The following is a 15,597-nucleotide window of genomic DNA, read 5'->3' as shown; positions in this document are numbered from 1 at the left end:
CCTGTCAGCAAGGGTCATGGGGGTGGAAGGTGCCGCCCTGCCCCTTCGGCCGGGTCACCAGCCCACCTGGGACCCGCTTCCGAACCAGCTGCCCTTCTGCCGCTCATCTCAAGATGAGCCCCGGCTTTTTGTAGCTCAAACCCCTCCTGCAACTCGTGAGCTCCCAACCCGGGAACCAACCAAAACCCAACAAAGGGAGGGAGGGAGGGCGGGAAAAACCACCGCCGCAAACCCGACAAACCCCGACCTCTACGGCTGCTGCGGCTAACCCCGCCCCACATCCTATTCCCCACCAATCCCCGACTCCCAAACCCGGAGGGATGGCACCTACCCCAATCCTCACAGCTAACACAGCATGCACAGACCATCTATACACATGGAAGATGGTCTGCGCATGCTCAAGGATCGCTCTCTAGTGATCCGTGCAGTGAGTGGGGGAGGGAGTGCCAACGATCGTCCCCATTTGCATGCAGGTCTTTAGTAAATTTGTCGGCCTGCATAGCCCTGAGGTGAAGCACAGATGTTTTCTACCCAGATCACTTTCAAAAGAATGCTTTTGATTCTGAGCTTCCAAATGTTGGTAAAGTCCTGGTTTAATGGTGCAGTGAGAAGCAGAGGTGTAACCAAAAAGACCTATTCAACAGCAATTAAGGCTTGAAAATGCATTGGAATTTCTCACCTTATCTTCCCTCAAACTCACTCCTGCAATTGCTTTAACAGTTTATTAGAAAAGATTTAGCTAAACAAATGCCTTGTTTACAAGTAGGAGTGTTTATTTGTCCACACCCTTCCTTTTACAACTAGCTGGGCATTTTATTCTCTAAAAACAGAAAAGAAGAAAATATTTAGCTCCATAAAAAGAGGCAATTGGAGACGGTTTCATTTAGGTTATACGAGATGGTCCCCTATGTTTTGCAATAGAGAATGACACGGGGACAAATTTTTCCCTGTCCCCGCGGGAACTCGTTATCCTGTCCCGTCCTTTTCCTTTCCCTGCCCCGTTCCTGAAAGCTCCGACCTCATCTGCACAAGCCTCAAACGCTTTTAAAATCGTAAGTGTTTGAGGCTTGTGCAGTTAAGGCAGAGCTTACGGGAATGGGACAGGAACAGCAACAAAACTCACGGGACAAATTTGTCCCCATGCCATTCTCTATTTCGCAGCCCTGCAACTTAATTTTCAAAGCAGACAACTGCCCTGGCATAATTGCTCTTTTCCTCCTGTCACAATCACACAGGACACATATATATACAGTGGTACCTTGGATTACGAGCATAGTCCGTTCCAGGAGCATGCTCGTAATCCAAAAAGCAATGTTACTTACCGTAACAGTTGTTATCCAGGGACAGCAGGCAGCTATTCTCACTAGTGGGTGATGTCATCAGACAGAGCCCCGGTACGGACGTCTCACAAGCACGTGTTGCTTGTAGAAACTTAAAGTTTCTAGATGCCCGCACCGCGCATGCGCCGGTGCCTTCCTACCCGGGGATCCGGGCGTGTCTCCTCAGTTCAGGTAGCTAGCCTGAGAAGCCAACCCAGGGGAGGTGGGTGGGACGTGAGAATAGCTGCCTGCTGTCCCTGGATAACAACTGTTACGGTAAGTAACATTGCTTTATCCCAGGACAAGCAGGCAGGTATTCTCACTAGTGGGTGACCTCCAAGCTAACCTCAGTGGGATGGAGGGGGAGTTGGCGACTTAAGAGAATAAATTTTTCAATACTGTTTGGCCAAACTGTCCATCCCGTCTGGAGAGGGTATCCAGACAATAATGTGAGGTGAATGTGTGAACCGAGGACCAGGTGGCGGCCTTGCAAATTTCCTCGATTGGTGTTGATCTGAGGAATGCTACTGAGGCTGCCATTGCTCTGACCTTATGGGCTGTGACCTTACAAGGGAGTGATAGTCCAGCCTGGGCATAGCAGAAAGAGATACAAGCCGCCATCCAATTGGAGATGGTGCGCTTCGATACGGGTCTTCCCAACTTGTTAGGATCGAAGGAGACAAAAAGTTGAGGAGTGGTTCTATGTGGCTTGGTGCGATCCAGGTAGAAAGCCAAGGCACGTTTACAGTCTAGAGTGTGAAGGGCCGATTCTCCGTGGTGAGAATGAGGCTTAGGGAAGAATACTGGAAGTACAATGGATTGGTTGAGATGAAATTCGGAGACCACCTTAGGCAGGAATTTCGGGTGAGTGCGGAGGACCACCTTGTCATGGTGGAATACTGTGAATGGTGGGTCCGCCATCAATGCCTGGAGTTCGCTGACTCTGCGAGCGGACGTAAGGGCTACAAGGAAAAGCACTTTCCAGGTGAGATACTTCAGAGGGGCCCTGTTGAGTGGTTCAAACGGGGGCTTCATGAGATGGGAAAGGACTACATTGAGGTCCCAAACTACTGGAGGTGGTTTGAGAGGCGGGTTAACATGGAAGAGTCCTTTCATAAATCTGGCGACCACCGGATGGGCCGAGAGGGGTTTCCCTTGTAGGGGCTGGTGGAACGCCGCGATAGCGCTCAGGTGTACTCGTATGGATGTGGACTTGAGCCCAGATTGAGATAGGTGTAGGAGATAGTCCAGCACGGAGGATAAGGAAGCTCGCTGGGGTTCCTTTGACTTGGAAACGCACCATGAGGAGAATCTGGTCCATTTCTGGGAGTAGCATTGCCGAGTGGCGGGCTTCCTGGAAGCTTCCAAGACCTCCCTCACTTCTTGTGAGAATTGGTGAGGGGTTACGTTGAGAGGAACCAAGCTGTCAGGTGGAGAGACTGCAGGTTGGGATGAAGTAGTGATCCTTGATGTTGAGTAAGTAGTGAAGGAAACACTGGAAGTGGTACTGGTTCCCTGCTGCTGAGTTGAAGTAGGAGGGAGAACCAAGGTTGTCTGGGCCACCGAGGAGCTATTAGAATCATGGTGGCCCGTTCGAGTTTCAGCTTGACCAGAGTCTTCTGGATCAGCGGGAATGGTGGGAACGCATATAGAAATCGTTTCCCCCAGTTCAGTAGAAAAGCATCTGCCTCGAGGCGATGAGGAGTGTAGATCCTGGAGCAAAACTGAGGCAGTTTGGCGTTGTGGGGAGCCGCAAAGAGGTCTATCTGAGGCGTCCCCCATTGCGTGAAGATTTGGTGAAGGGGGCTGGAATGGAGAGTCCATTCGTGCGGTTGTAGCAGACGGCTTAGTTTGTCTGCTAAGACGTTGTTCTCCCCCTGGATGTATACTGCTCTGAGTAGGGCGTTGTGGCGCACCGCCCAGTCCCAGACTCATAGAGCTTCCTGGCAAAGGAGGGCCGAGCCCGTGCCTCCTTGCTTGTTGATATAATACATGGCGGCCTGATTGTCTGTGCGAATGAGGATTACCATGTCGTGGAGTAGGTGTTGGAAAGCTTGGAGCGCATTGAAGATGGCTCTGAGTTCCAGTAGATTGATTTGGTGTAGTCTCTCCGCATTGGTCCAGAATCCTTGGGTGCGGAGACCCTCCAGATGGGCCCCCCATGCGTAATTCGACGAATCGGTCGTGAGAACTTTCTGATGGGGGGGAGAGTGCATCAGCAAACCTCTGGATAGATTCGAAGAGGTCGTCCACCAAAGTAGAGACTGCCGAAGAGCAGGTGTGACTAAGATGCGTTTGGATAGTGGATCGGATGTCTGATTCCACTGTGATGCCAGGGTCCACTGGGGGATCCTGGGGTGGAGTCTGGCAAAGGGTGTCACATGTACTGTGGAGGCCATATGGCCCAGGAGCACCATCAGTTGTCTCGCCGGTAGGGTTTGGCGAGTAGACACCGACTGGCAGAGATGAAGAAGAGACTCCATGCGTTGCCGAGGTAGGAATGCTCGGAGTCGGGTGGTGTCCAGGACCGCTCCGATGAAGGGGAGGGACTGGGTGGGTTGTAGATGAGACTTGGAGAAGTTGATCTCGAAGCCCAAATTCTGGAGGAAGTAGGTTGTAGCCAAGGCCGCCGAAGTGACCTCTGGGGCTGACGGGGCCTTGATGAGCCAGTCGTCGAGGTATGGGAATACCTGTAGACCCCTGTCCCGGAGTGCTGCGGCCACTACCACCAGGCACTTTGTGAAGACTCTGGGGGACGAAGATAGGCCGAATGGTAGCACTCGATACTGTAGGTGCAGATTTCCCACCCGAAATCTGAGGAACTTTCGGGAGGCCGGGTGAATGGGGATGTGAGTGTAGGCCTCCTTGAGATCCAGGGAGCATAACCAGTCGTTCTGCTCGAGGAGGGGGTATAGAGAAGCCAAAGTCAACATGCGAAACTTCTCTTTGACCAGGAACTTGTTGAGGGCCCGAAGGTCTAAAATGGGTCGCAGGTCGCCCGTTTTCTTCGGGACGAGGAAGTACCGGGAGTAAAACCCTCGGTTCAATTGGTCTGACGGGACCGGCTCGACAGCCCGAAGCTGGAGTAAGGTTTGGACTTCCTGAAGAAGAAGGGTGGTCTGCGTCGAGCTTGAAGGATACTCTCTTGGGGGATGGTCCGGGGGGACCCGGTGGAATTGAAGAGAGTATCCTCCTCTTATGATGGTGAGGACCCATAGGTCCGTAGTTATGGCCTCCCATCGATGGTAAAAAAGATGGAGGCGGCCCCCTATGGGAGAGGCCGAGGTTATGCTCCCGGGGGGGGCGTCAAAAGGGCTGGGGGGCCTTAGGTACGGCCGGTGGCTGAGGTTTTTGCTGAGACTTCTGGGGAGGTTGTCTCTTCGCAGGCTGCCTCGCAGCAGGCGTTTGTCTGGGCATGTAACGCCGCTGGTAAATCAGGGGTGGCCTGGAAGGTCGAGACTGTTGAGGTTTGGGTTTGGGCCGCAGGATGGATTGAAAGGATTTTTCATGATCCGACAGCTTCTTGGTAACCGTTTCGATAGACTCATCGAACAGGTCAGCTCCAGCACATGGTACGTTGGCGAGTCTGTCCTGAAGGTTGGGATCCATATCGATGGTACGGAGCCATGCCAGGCGACGCATCGCTACCGCGCTTGCGGCGGCGCGTGCCGAGAGTTCGAATGCATCGAAGGAGGATTGCATCAGCTGGAGGCGTAATTGGGAGAGGGAGGCTACCACTTCCTCGAACTCGAATCGAGCTTGGTTGTCTATGAACGGAGTGAACTTGCGGAGCACCGGCAAGAAGAACTCCAGATAGGAAGAGAAAAAGAAGTTGTAGTTTAGCACCCGTGACGCCATCATGGAGTTTTGGTAGAATTTTCTACCAAATTTGTCCATCGTTCTCCCCTCTCGGCCCGGCGGTACAGAGGCGTAGACCTGGGAGGGATGAGAGCGTTTTAGGGAGGACTCGACCAGCAGGGATTGGTGGGAGAGTTGGGGGCCCTCGAACCCTTTATGGTGCACGATGCGGTATCGAGCATCGAGTTTGCTGGGGATCGCCGGTATGGAATACGGCGTTTCGAAGCACTGCATGAAGGTCTGGTCCAGTAATTTATGCAGGGGGAGCCGGAGCGACTCCGTTGGAGGGTTAGGTAAATGCATGGTGTCCAGATACTCTTTGGAGTATCGGGAGCCCGTGTCAAGGGTCACATCCAGATCATCCGCCATTTGTCGGAGGAATGATGAGAAGGACAATTGTTCCGCCAGCGTCGGTCTGTGGGACGGGCTGGCGGAGGAGGAGGCCTCCAGGTCCGTGGACATCGGGGAGTGACAAGGAGAATCGGGCACCGGTGTCTCCTCGTACTCCGGGCCCCTCGGAGGGGACGCCTCTGATGAGGAGTATCCCCTACGTTGCAGTTTTTTCTGCGGTGACACCTCCGAATGGCGTGAGGAGTGCCAGGATGAGTGTCTCGATCGGTGCCCGTCTCGGTGGCGGGACGGGGATCGGGATCGTCTGTGCATCGCATGGTCTCCCGAGGTCCCCAAGTGGATAGGGCTGGAAGCAGTGGATCGCCACTGGGTTTGCGATGCGGGTTCCTGCGATGCTACCCAAGTCTGGTAAGGAGTACGGAGGAACTCTTCCTGACTATGCCCAGGGCTTCGAGTATCGATCGGAGGTCTGGTCCCATGTTGGCGCGGAGGCGTAATGGGTTCTAATGGCGGCATGTCGGTAAGCGAGGCTTGCCGCGTGGGTATCACCGCCCTCCCTCGTTCGTCCTCGTCGGTTGTCGAGGTCGAACGGTGTGGGGGAGGGGGAGGGGGCGGACCGCCCCTTTGGACCGGTACCGGGAGGTCACCCTGTATGGCAGCGATGAGCCCGGGTCCGATGGTCTGCATGAGCTCAACGAATTGAGCTTCCAGCACGGACCGTAGCGAAGCCGATAGGGAGGGATCCGCACCGAAAGGGGGTCCTCCTGCACGGGCATCGCGCTCCTTCGAGGTCGAGTGCTTCTGCTTAGTAGCTTTCGGCACTTTGATGACCATTGGTGGCACTGTGGAAGGAAGAGGTACCTGAACCGAGGAGACCGGGGCAGGCACCGACGTCGAGCTCGTGGATGGTGTCGGGGCGAGCGATGCCGGTTTCACCGCACTCGATGCAGGAGGAGTCGATGCCGGTTTCGCCCGAACCGGGGAGGTATCAGATGAAGTGGAGGCTGAGGGATCCTTAGCTGCGTCCATCTTGAACATCGATTCCCACAATAGGCAACGCCGCTTGAATGAGCGTGCCGTAAGGGTAGAGCAAGGCCCGCACGATTTCGGGATGTGGTCAGGGCCCAAACACTGCAAACAGCGCCAGTGAGGGTCCGTGAGTGAAATCGCGCGTTGGCACTTGCTGCACTTTTTAAAACCGGTGATTGGCCGGGACATAGGCCGGAAAATCTCTGCCGCGAGGTCGAAGCCCGTGGGCCTGAGCCACGTGGCCGGCCCGTTCGACCCGCCGGAGGAAATAATCTTCTCTTTTTTTTTTTTTTTTTTTACTGAAAAAGAAAAGAACTGTTAACTGTAATTAAAAGAAACGAAAACGCGGACAAGGAAGGCAAATTTAACTGAATTCAGCTAGCGCATGAAGAAGTTGAACTTCTCAGCTCCGCGGAAAAGAAAGAACTGAGGAGACACGCCCGGATCCCCGGGTAGGAAGGCACCGGCGCATGCGCGGTGCGGGCATCTAGAAACTTTAAGTTTCTACAAGCAACACGTGCTTGTGAGACGTCCGTACCGGGGCTCTGTCTGATGACATCACCCACTAGTGAGAATACCTGCCTGCTTGTCCTGGGATAATGCTCGTTTATCAAAACAAAGTTCCCCATAGAAAATAGTGGCAACGGCAACGATTCGTTCTAGAACCCGGGGTCTATACCTGTCGGGTGCCGGGTGCTGCAGTGCCATCTCCTCCGTCTGCCTCCTCCGTGGGTCATCTGAAGAAGTACCCCACAGTGCTGCTTCGGGGGGGGGGGGTGATGCCAGCCGCCGGAGAACCTCGCAGTGCTTTCAGAGGGATGCCTCCTCCATCCGCCGGCCAGCCCTCCACGTCAGATGCCCCTCGCATGCTGGAGAGCCCCCACCCGAGCCCATGCAGCCGAATGCCGCCCCACCCGCATGCCGCGTACGACACGCACAACGCCGATGATTGACGCTGTGCGTGTCACATTCAACGCGCAGGCGGGACAGCACCCGGCCGAGCAGGTCCAGACAGAGGACCTCCAACCTGCGGAAGGCACGATGTAGAAGACTGGCCGGAAGACGGAAGAGGAATCCCCTGTAAGTGCTCGTTGATCGGGGCAGGGCTCGGTTTGCGAATCAAAAGTTTGATGAGTGTCTTGCTCGTCTCGCAAAACACTCGCAAACCGAGGTACCACTGTATATATTTTTAGAAAGGTCTACTTATTAAATCAGAGAACTGAGATTCTGCTTATAAAAAGAATGGCTAATACAGCTGCTCTGTGCCTCCTACTGACACATCCTACAGAGGTACAAAAGCTGTTCTAAGGAAGATTCTTTTCTACCCTCTCACAGAGATATGCACCAGCAAAATCGAGAATTTAAAAATGTCACTCGGCACTTTTTATTACACAGACACTGACATAACTAGAGCTGTTCTATAATTACCAGGAACATTTAAATTAAAATCAGTGTTCAGTCCCCCTAAACCTGGATCAAGAACGAACGAACATATAATTAAAAAAACTTAGCAGACTTTATGAGACTGCATTGCATCTCCTAAATGGAGAAAACAGAAGCAACCACAGGAGCAGGTTAATTGCATGACAAGTCTTTAAAGATGTGACAAATTAAGAAGCAATTTCAGTTACAAAACGAAATCAGTATGACTCACCATGAATACTTTTTGTGTGTGGAAAGAAAATGGGAAGAACATCTAAAGGAAGTCGCAATAAGCTTCAAAACCATGAAATAAAACTTTTCTTTGTACAAAAGTGATTTTCAAAGCAGTTGGTGCTAATTTCAGTCTCTGATCTGTTCCCACTAATGCTGCCCGATTCAGGAAAAAAATTTTAAAATTCGATTCAATTCAACCTATTGAATCGATTTTTCGATTTGATTTTCCTGCCCAATTAGGTGTTTTATTTCAAACATCCTGGTGGGTTTATTTTAGAGCCTCTTCACCCCCTTTGCCCTCTCCTACCCACACTGGTGCTGTAGTATAAACAAACAAAAAAGACTTTTCCTCTCTCTGTTAAATCCTAGCTCACGTTTGCGGTCTAACACCAGTTCTGACAGGATACACGTTTTAAATCTGACATATTGTAATCACAAAACAGAAAATAAAATTATTTTTTTCTACCTTTTGCTGTCTGGTCATTATTCAAATCATGTTGGTCACAGGCTCTGGTTGTCTTCTGATAACTCACTTGCCAGGGTCTCCTGCCCATTTGTCATTTTCTTCTTTCTCCATGCTAACTATTCATCTTCCATCTCTGTCCTCCGGATATCTGGCATCTTTCCTTTTTTTTGTCTCCATCCCCGCAGCTGCAGCGATGGACCCAACCATCCCCAGATCCACCATCTCTCCTTTTCTCAACTACCTTTTCATCCTGCATCTCCCCCTCCTTCCCAGGGTCGAGTTCTCCCTTTCTCTTCCCAACTACCCTCCTATACAGTATCTCTATCCTCCACCCCTCTCCACACCATCCCTTGTTTCCAACTTCTATCCCTGTCTGTTCTTTCCCTCCCTAAATCCCATTGTCCATCTTTCACCCTCTCCTCTTTTAGACCCATTATTTCTCTCCCCCCCCCCCCGTCTGCCGATCTGAAAAGAAGCGACTGCAGAGGACCAGTCGCTTACTATCCTTGCCGACTCTCTTGCCCTCTTCCGTCCTGAAATATCAGTATCAAGGTTACAACTCCATATAAACACAACCATCAAAATTAAAAATAAAACTGTAAAATATCTTTACATATGCGTAAGAATTCCTTTTTTATATATTCTGTAAGCGCATTGTGAGCCCGTGGTTTTAACCTGCGGGTTTAAAGCATGTTCTGTTCGATAATCTGGCTAAGCAAAATAATTCACTGCGTTGGTTACAAATCATTCCTTTTTGAATATGTCCAGCCTGTAGGGCCAGCAAAGTAAACTGCAGCCACCCCTCCCCCCTTGAGCTCGCTTGTGCTTTGCCGCCAATGACGTGCAGGAATAAACCCCGCTCACTAACTACGTAGTAAAGGCAAAGAGCTAGCGCATTAGCAAATTGCATCAATAAGCAACAAGGATAATCTGTGTATGCCTTTCAATCGCTCCTACAGCGATCGGTGGGATCGCTATAGGGCGTGCATCCGATCAGATCATTTGCATGTAGAATCTGTAATGAATCGGTCGCTCGGCAAAACTCAGCCAAGAATCGCCCAACAACGATCCAGATTGGTAAGTTTAGTGAATCTAGGCCAATATATTTTATTTTGTTGTTCAACTAAGGGGCTCTTTTACTAAAAGGCACCGAATCCCTAACATGTGGTTATTAAGCGAGAAAAGGCCACTGCAAAACACATTAGTGTTTTACAATATTTTGCCTATTAGTGCACAGTATTTTTTAAAAAGTATTTTGGGAGGGGGCATGGTACGGGCAGAGCGTGAGCATTCCTACATTGTACTAACTGGATAATGTGGAGGTTAATGCGGGAGTACTTAATGCCTCCTAAAAAGGAGGAGGAGGAGGAGTGTGTGGCACAGTGGTTGGATCTACAGCCTCAGCACTCTGGGGTTGTGGGTTCAAACCCCGCACTGCTCCTTGTGACCCTGGGCAAGTCACTTAATCCTCCATAGCCCCAGGTACGTTAGATAGATTGTGAGCCCACCGGGACAGACAGGGAAAATACTTGAGTACCTGATTGTAAAAAAAACGCTTAGATAATCTTGATAGGCGGTATATAAAATCCTAATAAACTTCAAACTTGAACCTGATTCTCAAAGCCGCTTCGAAAGTTAGGTGGCAGTAAGCGCCCTTCCATAGCCTAACTCAGTTGGTTTAATTGGTAAAAAAACTGCATGGTAATTGACTGCGTTGTTTTAAACAAATTAAAAAGTAACTTAAAAAAGAATGTTCTAGCTTCCTGATTAAAAGGAACAAGCAGATATACAGCACTGAACCCAACAATCTGAAGTCCCGGAACTTGTACTGCTACAATGGACTCATCAACTGCAAGATGGTCGGTGTGGAGCCAGGTGCTGATGGCAAAGGCATCGTCATAGTCCTGAGGAAACGGGCAGGTCAGCGCAAATCAGCCACATCCTATGAGAAAATTACTATCAACAACAACGCCCGGGCCACGCTGAACACCTTGCGTAATATTATTCAGAAGAACAAATACCGCAAGGACTTGCGCATGGTGGCCCTGAGGCATGCCAGCGCCATCCTGAGGAGCCAGAAGCCAGTCCTGGTGAAGAAGACGCGAACCAGGGCTACCAAGACTGCCTGAGCGTGACCTGTTGTGAACTTTGTCCATAATAAAAGCTTTAAACCAAAAAAAAAAAAAAAAAAGAATGTAGGCGATTGCAGGCGCCTACGAAGAACACTGTCCAAGTCCCATCTATAGAGGCACCTACCAGCGCCTACGTCCAATGTAGGCATGACTTGCACCAGAAGTGGACGTAGGCGCTGGTAGGCACCTCTTTAGATGTGATTCTTGTCACAGGTAGGCTCTATGAGCATTGAGAGCAGCGCAGAGCATTCAGTGTGCCGGCCTGCGCTAAAAAATGCTATCACAGGGGGGTGTGAGGGGGTGGGTGTGTAAATTTGCTAATCCCTCCCTGCCAAATTTCCTTGCATATCTTGAAAAATAATTTTAAAAATCTATTTTTGGTTTCTAGTTACAAAGAGGCAAATGCCTTTTTTTTTAAAATTCACCCATATTCATGATCCACGGTAGCTAATTACATATTTTTCCTTTCAACTGCTACTCTTCAAAGACATTTTACATATACTGAAATGAGCCTTTGTTGTCAGTAAAACAGTTACTGTCATCACAAAACAGCTGCACAGATAGGAGATGACACTGGTAGGAACTGGCTAGTCAGCCTTCTAGAGTTAAACACCAATTATAAAAAATAGATATGTTTGATGCTACATTTTTATGGTAGAGCTTAAGTTGACATATTGTTGACTCGGGTCCAAAAATTTGCAATGACACCAAGATCATCACCATTAACCCCCTCTTCTATTAAACTGCGCTAGCAATTTTTAGCGCAGAGAGCCGCGCTGAATGGCCTGCGCAGCTCCCGACGCTCATAGGAACTCTATGAGCGTCAGGAGCAGTGCGGACAATTTTCAAATAAATTAAAAGTCTGAAAATGTACCTAACAATTTTATTTTAACTTGGAATAATAAAGAATATCCTAACATTTTAAAAGTTAGTTCTATGGCCATAGCATTCAAAAAAACTAAAGTTCAGAGAAACATTTCATTTCAGCTGACTTGATTATAATTTATTCAAAATTCAAGAGGGATAGTATGTTTTTGCAATCATAGAAAACGTATTTCGAAAATGAATTATCCAACCATGGAAACTGTAGTTGCCATAGGTGTATGTCTTATGACACACTCAGAAGAATGACAAACGTGTAGCCTAACTGGACAGACAAGAAGCAATTTTTGGCCCTGTGAAACTGAAACTGTATATGGATAACTCTGATCAGATACTGATACTTCGACAAACCCCGATTTGGAATTTCTGCGAGTGTGACAACTCTTTAAGAGATCCTTTAAGAGATGTTGGAGGGGGGGGGGGTTGTTGTCTTTTTTTTAGTAGCACCTAACTGCTTGGCAATGATTCTTATTTATTTTAAAGATTCCTAGGTGGCTTTACAAATAATAACATACATTAAATAAGGCAAACATGACTTGTACAAACATCAGATTATAGATCATTCAATGCAGACAATGAGTTCACAGTTCGCCATAATATATTAATCCAAAAACCAGAATTATTCAGAGACGGCACGTCTTCACATTCCCATTGAAGTGGCAAGATAAGCTCCTCATATAGCACAGGGTCTCAATCTTGGCCAACATGGACCATCCTGAGCATACAGCTCAAACCTGCACTAACAGCAAACTAGCAAAAGAAGAGGCTACTACAAGCCTTATTCTTCAGAATGAGATCTCAAAACAGCTTTCTTCCTGGTCCTTCATAAGTGTCACTACAAACAGTTTTCTTCAGTCAGTAAACTACACCTCATGTTTAAAGAGATGTTAAAAACCATTTAATTACTCCTTTTTTATTAACCTTATTTAGCACTGTGAAATGCATCAGTTCTTAAAACATATATTATGATAAACATATATTATGATCACATAAGCAGCTAGGCAGAGCATAGTGTAATCTCTATAGGATCTGATATTTCTAAAAGACTTCCTCAAGAGAAACTGTTTATTGAAGACGTGGCTTGTTACCTTAACCAAGGGTCAGATCTGTTTAGGGCAGTGGTCTCAAACTCAAAGCCTTAGCAGGGCCACATTTTGGATTTGTAGGTACTTGAGGGCCTCAGAAAAAAATAGTTAATGTTTTATTAAAGAAATGATAATTTTGCATGAGGTAAAACTCTTTATAGTTTATAAATCTTTCCTTTTAGCTAAGTCTTAATAATAATATTGTCATTTATAGCTAAAAACGTATGATCAAGAAACTGTTTTATTTTACTTTTGTTATTATGCTAAATATACCGAGGACCTCAAAATAGTACCTGGTGGGCCGCAGGTGGTCCCCGGGCGCAGTTTGAGACCACTGGTTTAGGGGGTCTATATTTGAGGATGCCTAATGACACCAAACTTCAGTATACGTGGGTTTAAAAAAAAAAAATTGGTTTAATTAACATTGTAATTGACCACACCAGCTTACAGACAATCAAAAAAAAAAAAGAACAAAAGTTTGGCACCAAACTCCTAGGTTGCCTAGCAACGCCTAAACAGAGGCACCCTTCAATGCCTACTTAAAAAGCAGGCATGGACAGGAGCGCAGAATAGGCATGATTGCCTTAAGCATTGGAGTTAGGTGCTGGTAAATTAGGCCAAAAAATATCTGGCCAAATATACCAGCACCTACCTTTAGGATGCCTAAGCAAACCTACGCACCACTAGACAGGATTCTATAAGCGGCATCTAGCAGTTGACTGACAACTGTGCAGAATGGAGCCTAAAATATAGGTGTACTTAGGCACAATTTATAGAATCTGGCCCCATGTGCCTACTTGGAATTCAAAAGTACACCCAGTTTCTTCTTTTCACAACTTGAGAATCTCAGTGTTTTATTTATTCTGTACAACTGCAATCCAATGTTTTAACGAGTGGTATGTATTTTTCTCCAGATGCAAAATGAGTGATATCCATATTTAACTATACACCATAATATAGATTTTTTTTTTTTTTTAATTGTTCTATGCTCAGACTGAAGTTTCATTGAGTCCACCATCCAGTCTCTGAAAGTACATGGCAGGATCCCAAGAGGTACATCCAATCCTTATTGTTCATTCTCAGGGATAAGCAATAGTTTCCAATGGTTTATGACCTTTTCTTCTAATCTAGACACTATTATAAACCAAAAACAACTGCTTTGACTACATGCTCTAGAAACAAATGCTACAGCTTGATTGTTCATAAAAGTGAAAATATATATACATTCCAATATTTGTTTTATGTGTACCTAGTACGTTCATGGAGCTTACTGTATTTATGTACAATGCTCCCAAAGAGTTAAAACAAATCCCTTTCTTATCTATGTCTTATGACTTTACAGTATAGGTTCATATAGTATCCCCCCAATCTGTAGTCCAAAAGGGGCTCTACCCTGTTTAGCCGCTTTCTAATGCCACCATATTTTGGGGGGGAGGGTAGGATGACCAGAACTATTCAATACAAGAATCCATAATCATAACAACAACATAGAAATATTTCTCCATTTAATTCTCTATCCCTTCCCCTTAAAACTCTATTTTCTTTTCTGCCCCCTTGAACCCAGAAACTGAATTTTAACGCACTGCCCACGATTCCAAGCGCCTTTTCCTCTGAATAAGTGGCATGTTTGTGTGAGTTTTCTTTCTGTTCCCTGACCTCAAGAACAAAGACAGTTAAACTACATTTGCGTGGACAGTAACGCGCAACTTCAAAATGGACATTTAAATCAAATGGACATTTAAATGGACATTTAAATCACCAGCAGAAAATGGACATTTAAATCACCAGCAGAAAAAAAAAAAGAAAAGTTTTAGGAACAGATCATGTACAGGAATTGTTTGTCCTATCATAAAGACGGTAGAGTAGTTATGTGGTGAACGATTAGGCTGTCAGCCCAACCGCCACCTATGCCAAAGCAGCTAAGTGCTCAGCTCTCGTAACGCAGCTCCCCCAACCCAAACCAGCTGGAAATGATGCAACGCGCGAGCTGTCAAAGTGGCTCCTTCCGCCTCAGCGGCGCGAGCTCATTACCCAGGCGCCTCTGCTCCCCACCGAGCCCATTCCTCCCCCCCGGTACCGTCGCTGGCGTCGGGAGCCGCCCTACCTGCTCGTCCTTCTCCATGGCGCCCCTGCATGCGCGGAGGGCGAGGGCCCTTAGTGGCGACGGCGGCGGAGGGAGCGCGCGGCTGCTCCCCCCATTCTGGCCGGACTAGTCGGCGGCTCCAGCTGGACACACCTCGCCCCGCGCCTGCGCCCGGCTCTACGACAACGCTCGGGGCTGGAAGGGGCGGGGCGCAGTCAGCTGCGACGGAAGCTGCCATAGCTCAAGCTACTGGCGCCCTATTTCCGACGCGCAGTCTCACTTGCTCGGAGGTAGTCTCCGCTCTATGCCCGCTTTCTGATAGTCTTCATGTTTTCTATAGACAGAAAAGGGATGGTTAATAACGAGACTTTAGTAGCGGGGATTTTCCCTTAATGTGTTTCTGTTCACTGCTTTTATTACCAAAATCGGACCCTTCCTCTTTGAGCACACTACCAAAACAGTTATCACACCCTCATCATCTCCCACTGAGACTGAATTTGGCTGCTTTACTCATGTTACTCCTCCGAGTCACTTCATTGGCTTTCCATCCGTTTCTGAATACAATATAAATTCCTCTTACCTACAAATGCACTCACAGCTGCTCCTCCCTGTCTGCACTTATCTCCCCCCCCCCTCACCCCTCACCCCTCACTCCTCTGTGCTCTTCAGCTGCCAACTCCGCACTCTGTCCCTTCTGCCTTGCTGCATCGTATGCTTAAAACAACTTACCTGAATT

At 48.1% G+C, this 15,597-nt stretch overlaps 2 protein-coding genes across 5 annotated transcripts in view; one reads left to right on the top strand and one right to left on the bottom strand.

The window, feature by feature from the left end:
* The window catches only part of SECISBP2L (SECIS binding protein 2 like), a 78,602-nt gene extending 63,567 nt beyond the window's left edge, over window positions 1–15,035 (bottom strand). For all 4 annotated transcript variants that reach the window (XM_033920791.1, XM_033920793.1, XM_033920794.1 and 1 more), the window contains exon 1: window positions 14,883–15,035. In XM_033920791.1, the coding sequence (XP_033776682.1) occupies window positions 14,883–14,900 (18 nt within the window). In that variant the 5' untranslated portion in view covers window positions 14,901–15,035. The remainder of the gene's footprint in view (window positions 1–14,882) is intronic.
* LOC117348221 (60S ribosomal protein L28-like) lies at window positions 8,101–10,808 on the top strand. Its single transcript, XM_033920008.1, has 2 exons — window positions 8,101–8,131; window positions 10,429–10,808. The coding sequence occupies exons 1-2, from the start codon at window positions 8,101–8,103 to the stop codon at window positions 10,806–10,808; spliced, it is 411 nt and encodes a 136-aa protein (XP_033775899.1).
* Window positions 15,036–15,597: the final 562 nt, after the last annotated feature.

The sequence above is a fragment of the Geotrypetes seraphini genome, chromosome 14 (assembly GCF_902459505.1).
Source record: "Geotrypetes seraphini chromosome 14, aGeoSer1.1, whole genome shotgun sequence".
NCBI classification, from domain to species: Eukaryota; Metazoa; Chordata; class Amphibia; order Gymnophiona; family Dermophiidae; genus Geotrypetes; species Geotrypetes seraphini.
Note: the sequence above shows the minus strand (reverse complement) of the source record. Positions and strands in the feature narration are given on the sequence as shown.

Bases quoted from the DNA above. Each gene is read 5' to 3' on its own strand.
- LOC117348221 (XM_033920008.1), top strand. From the start codon at position 8,101: ATGGAGAAAACAGAAGCAACCACAGGAGCAG. The intron at 8,132-10,428 runs GTTAATTGCATG...AACTTAAAAAAG, and splicing joins AGAAGCAACCACAGGAGCAG to AATGTTCTAGCTTCCTGATT.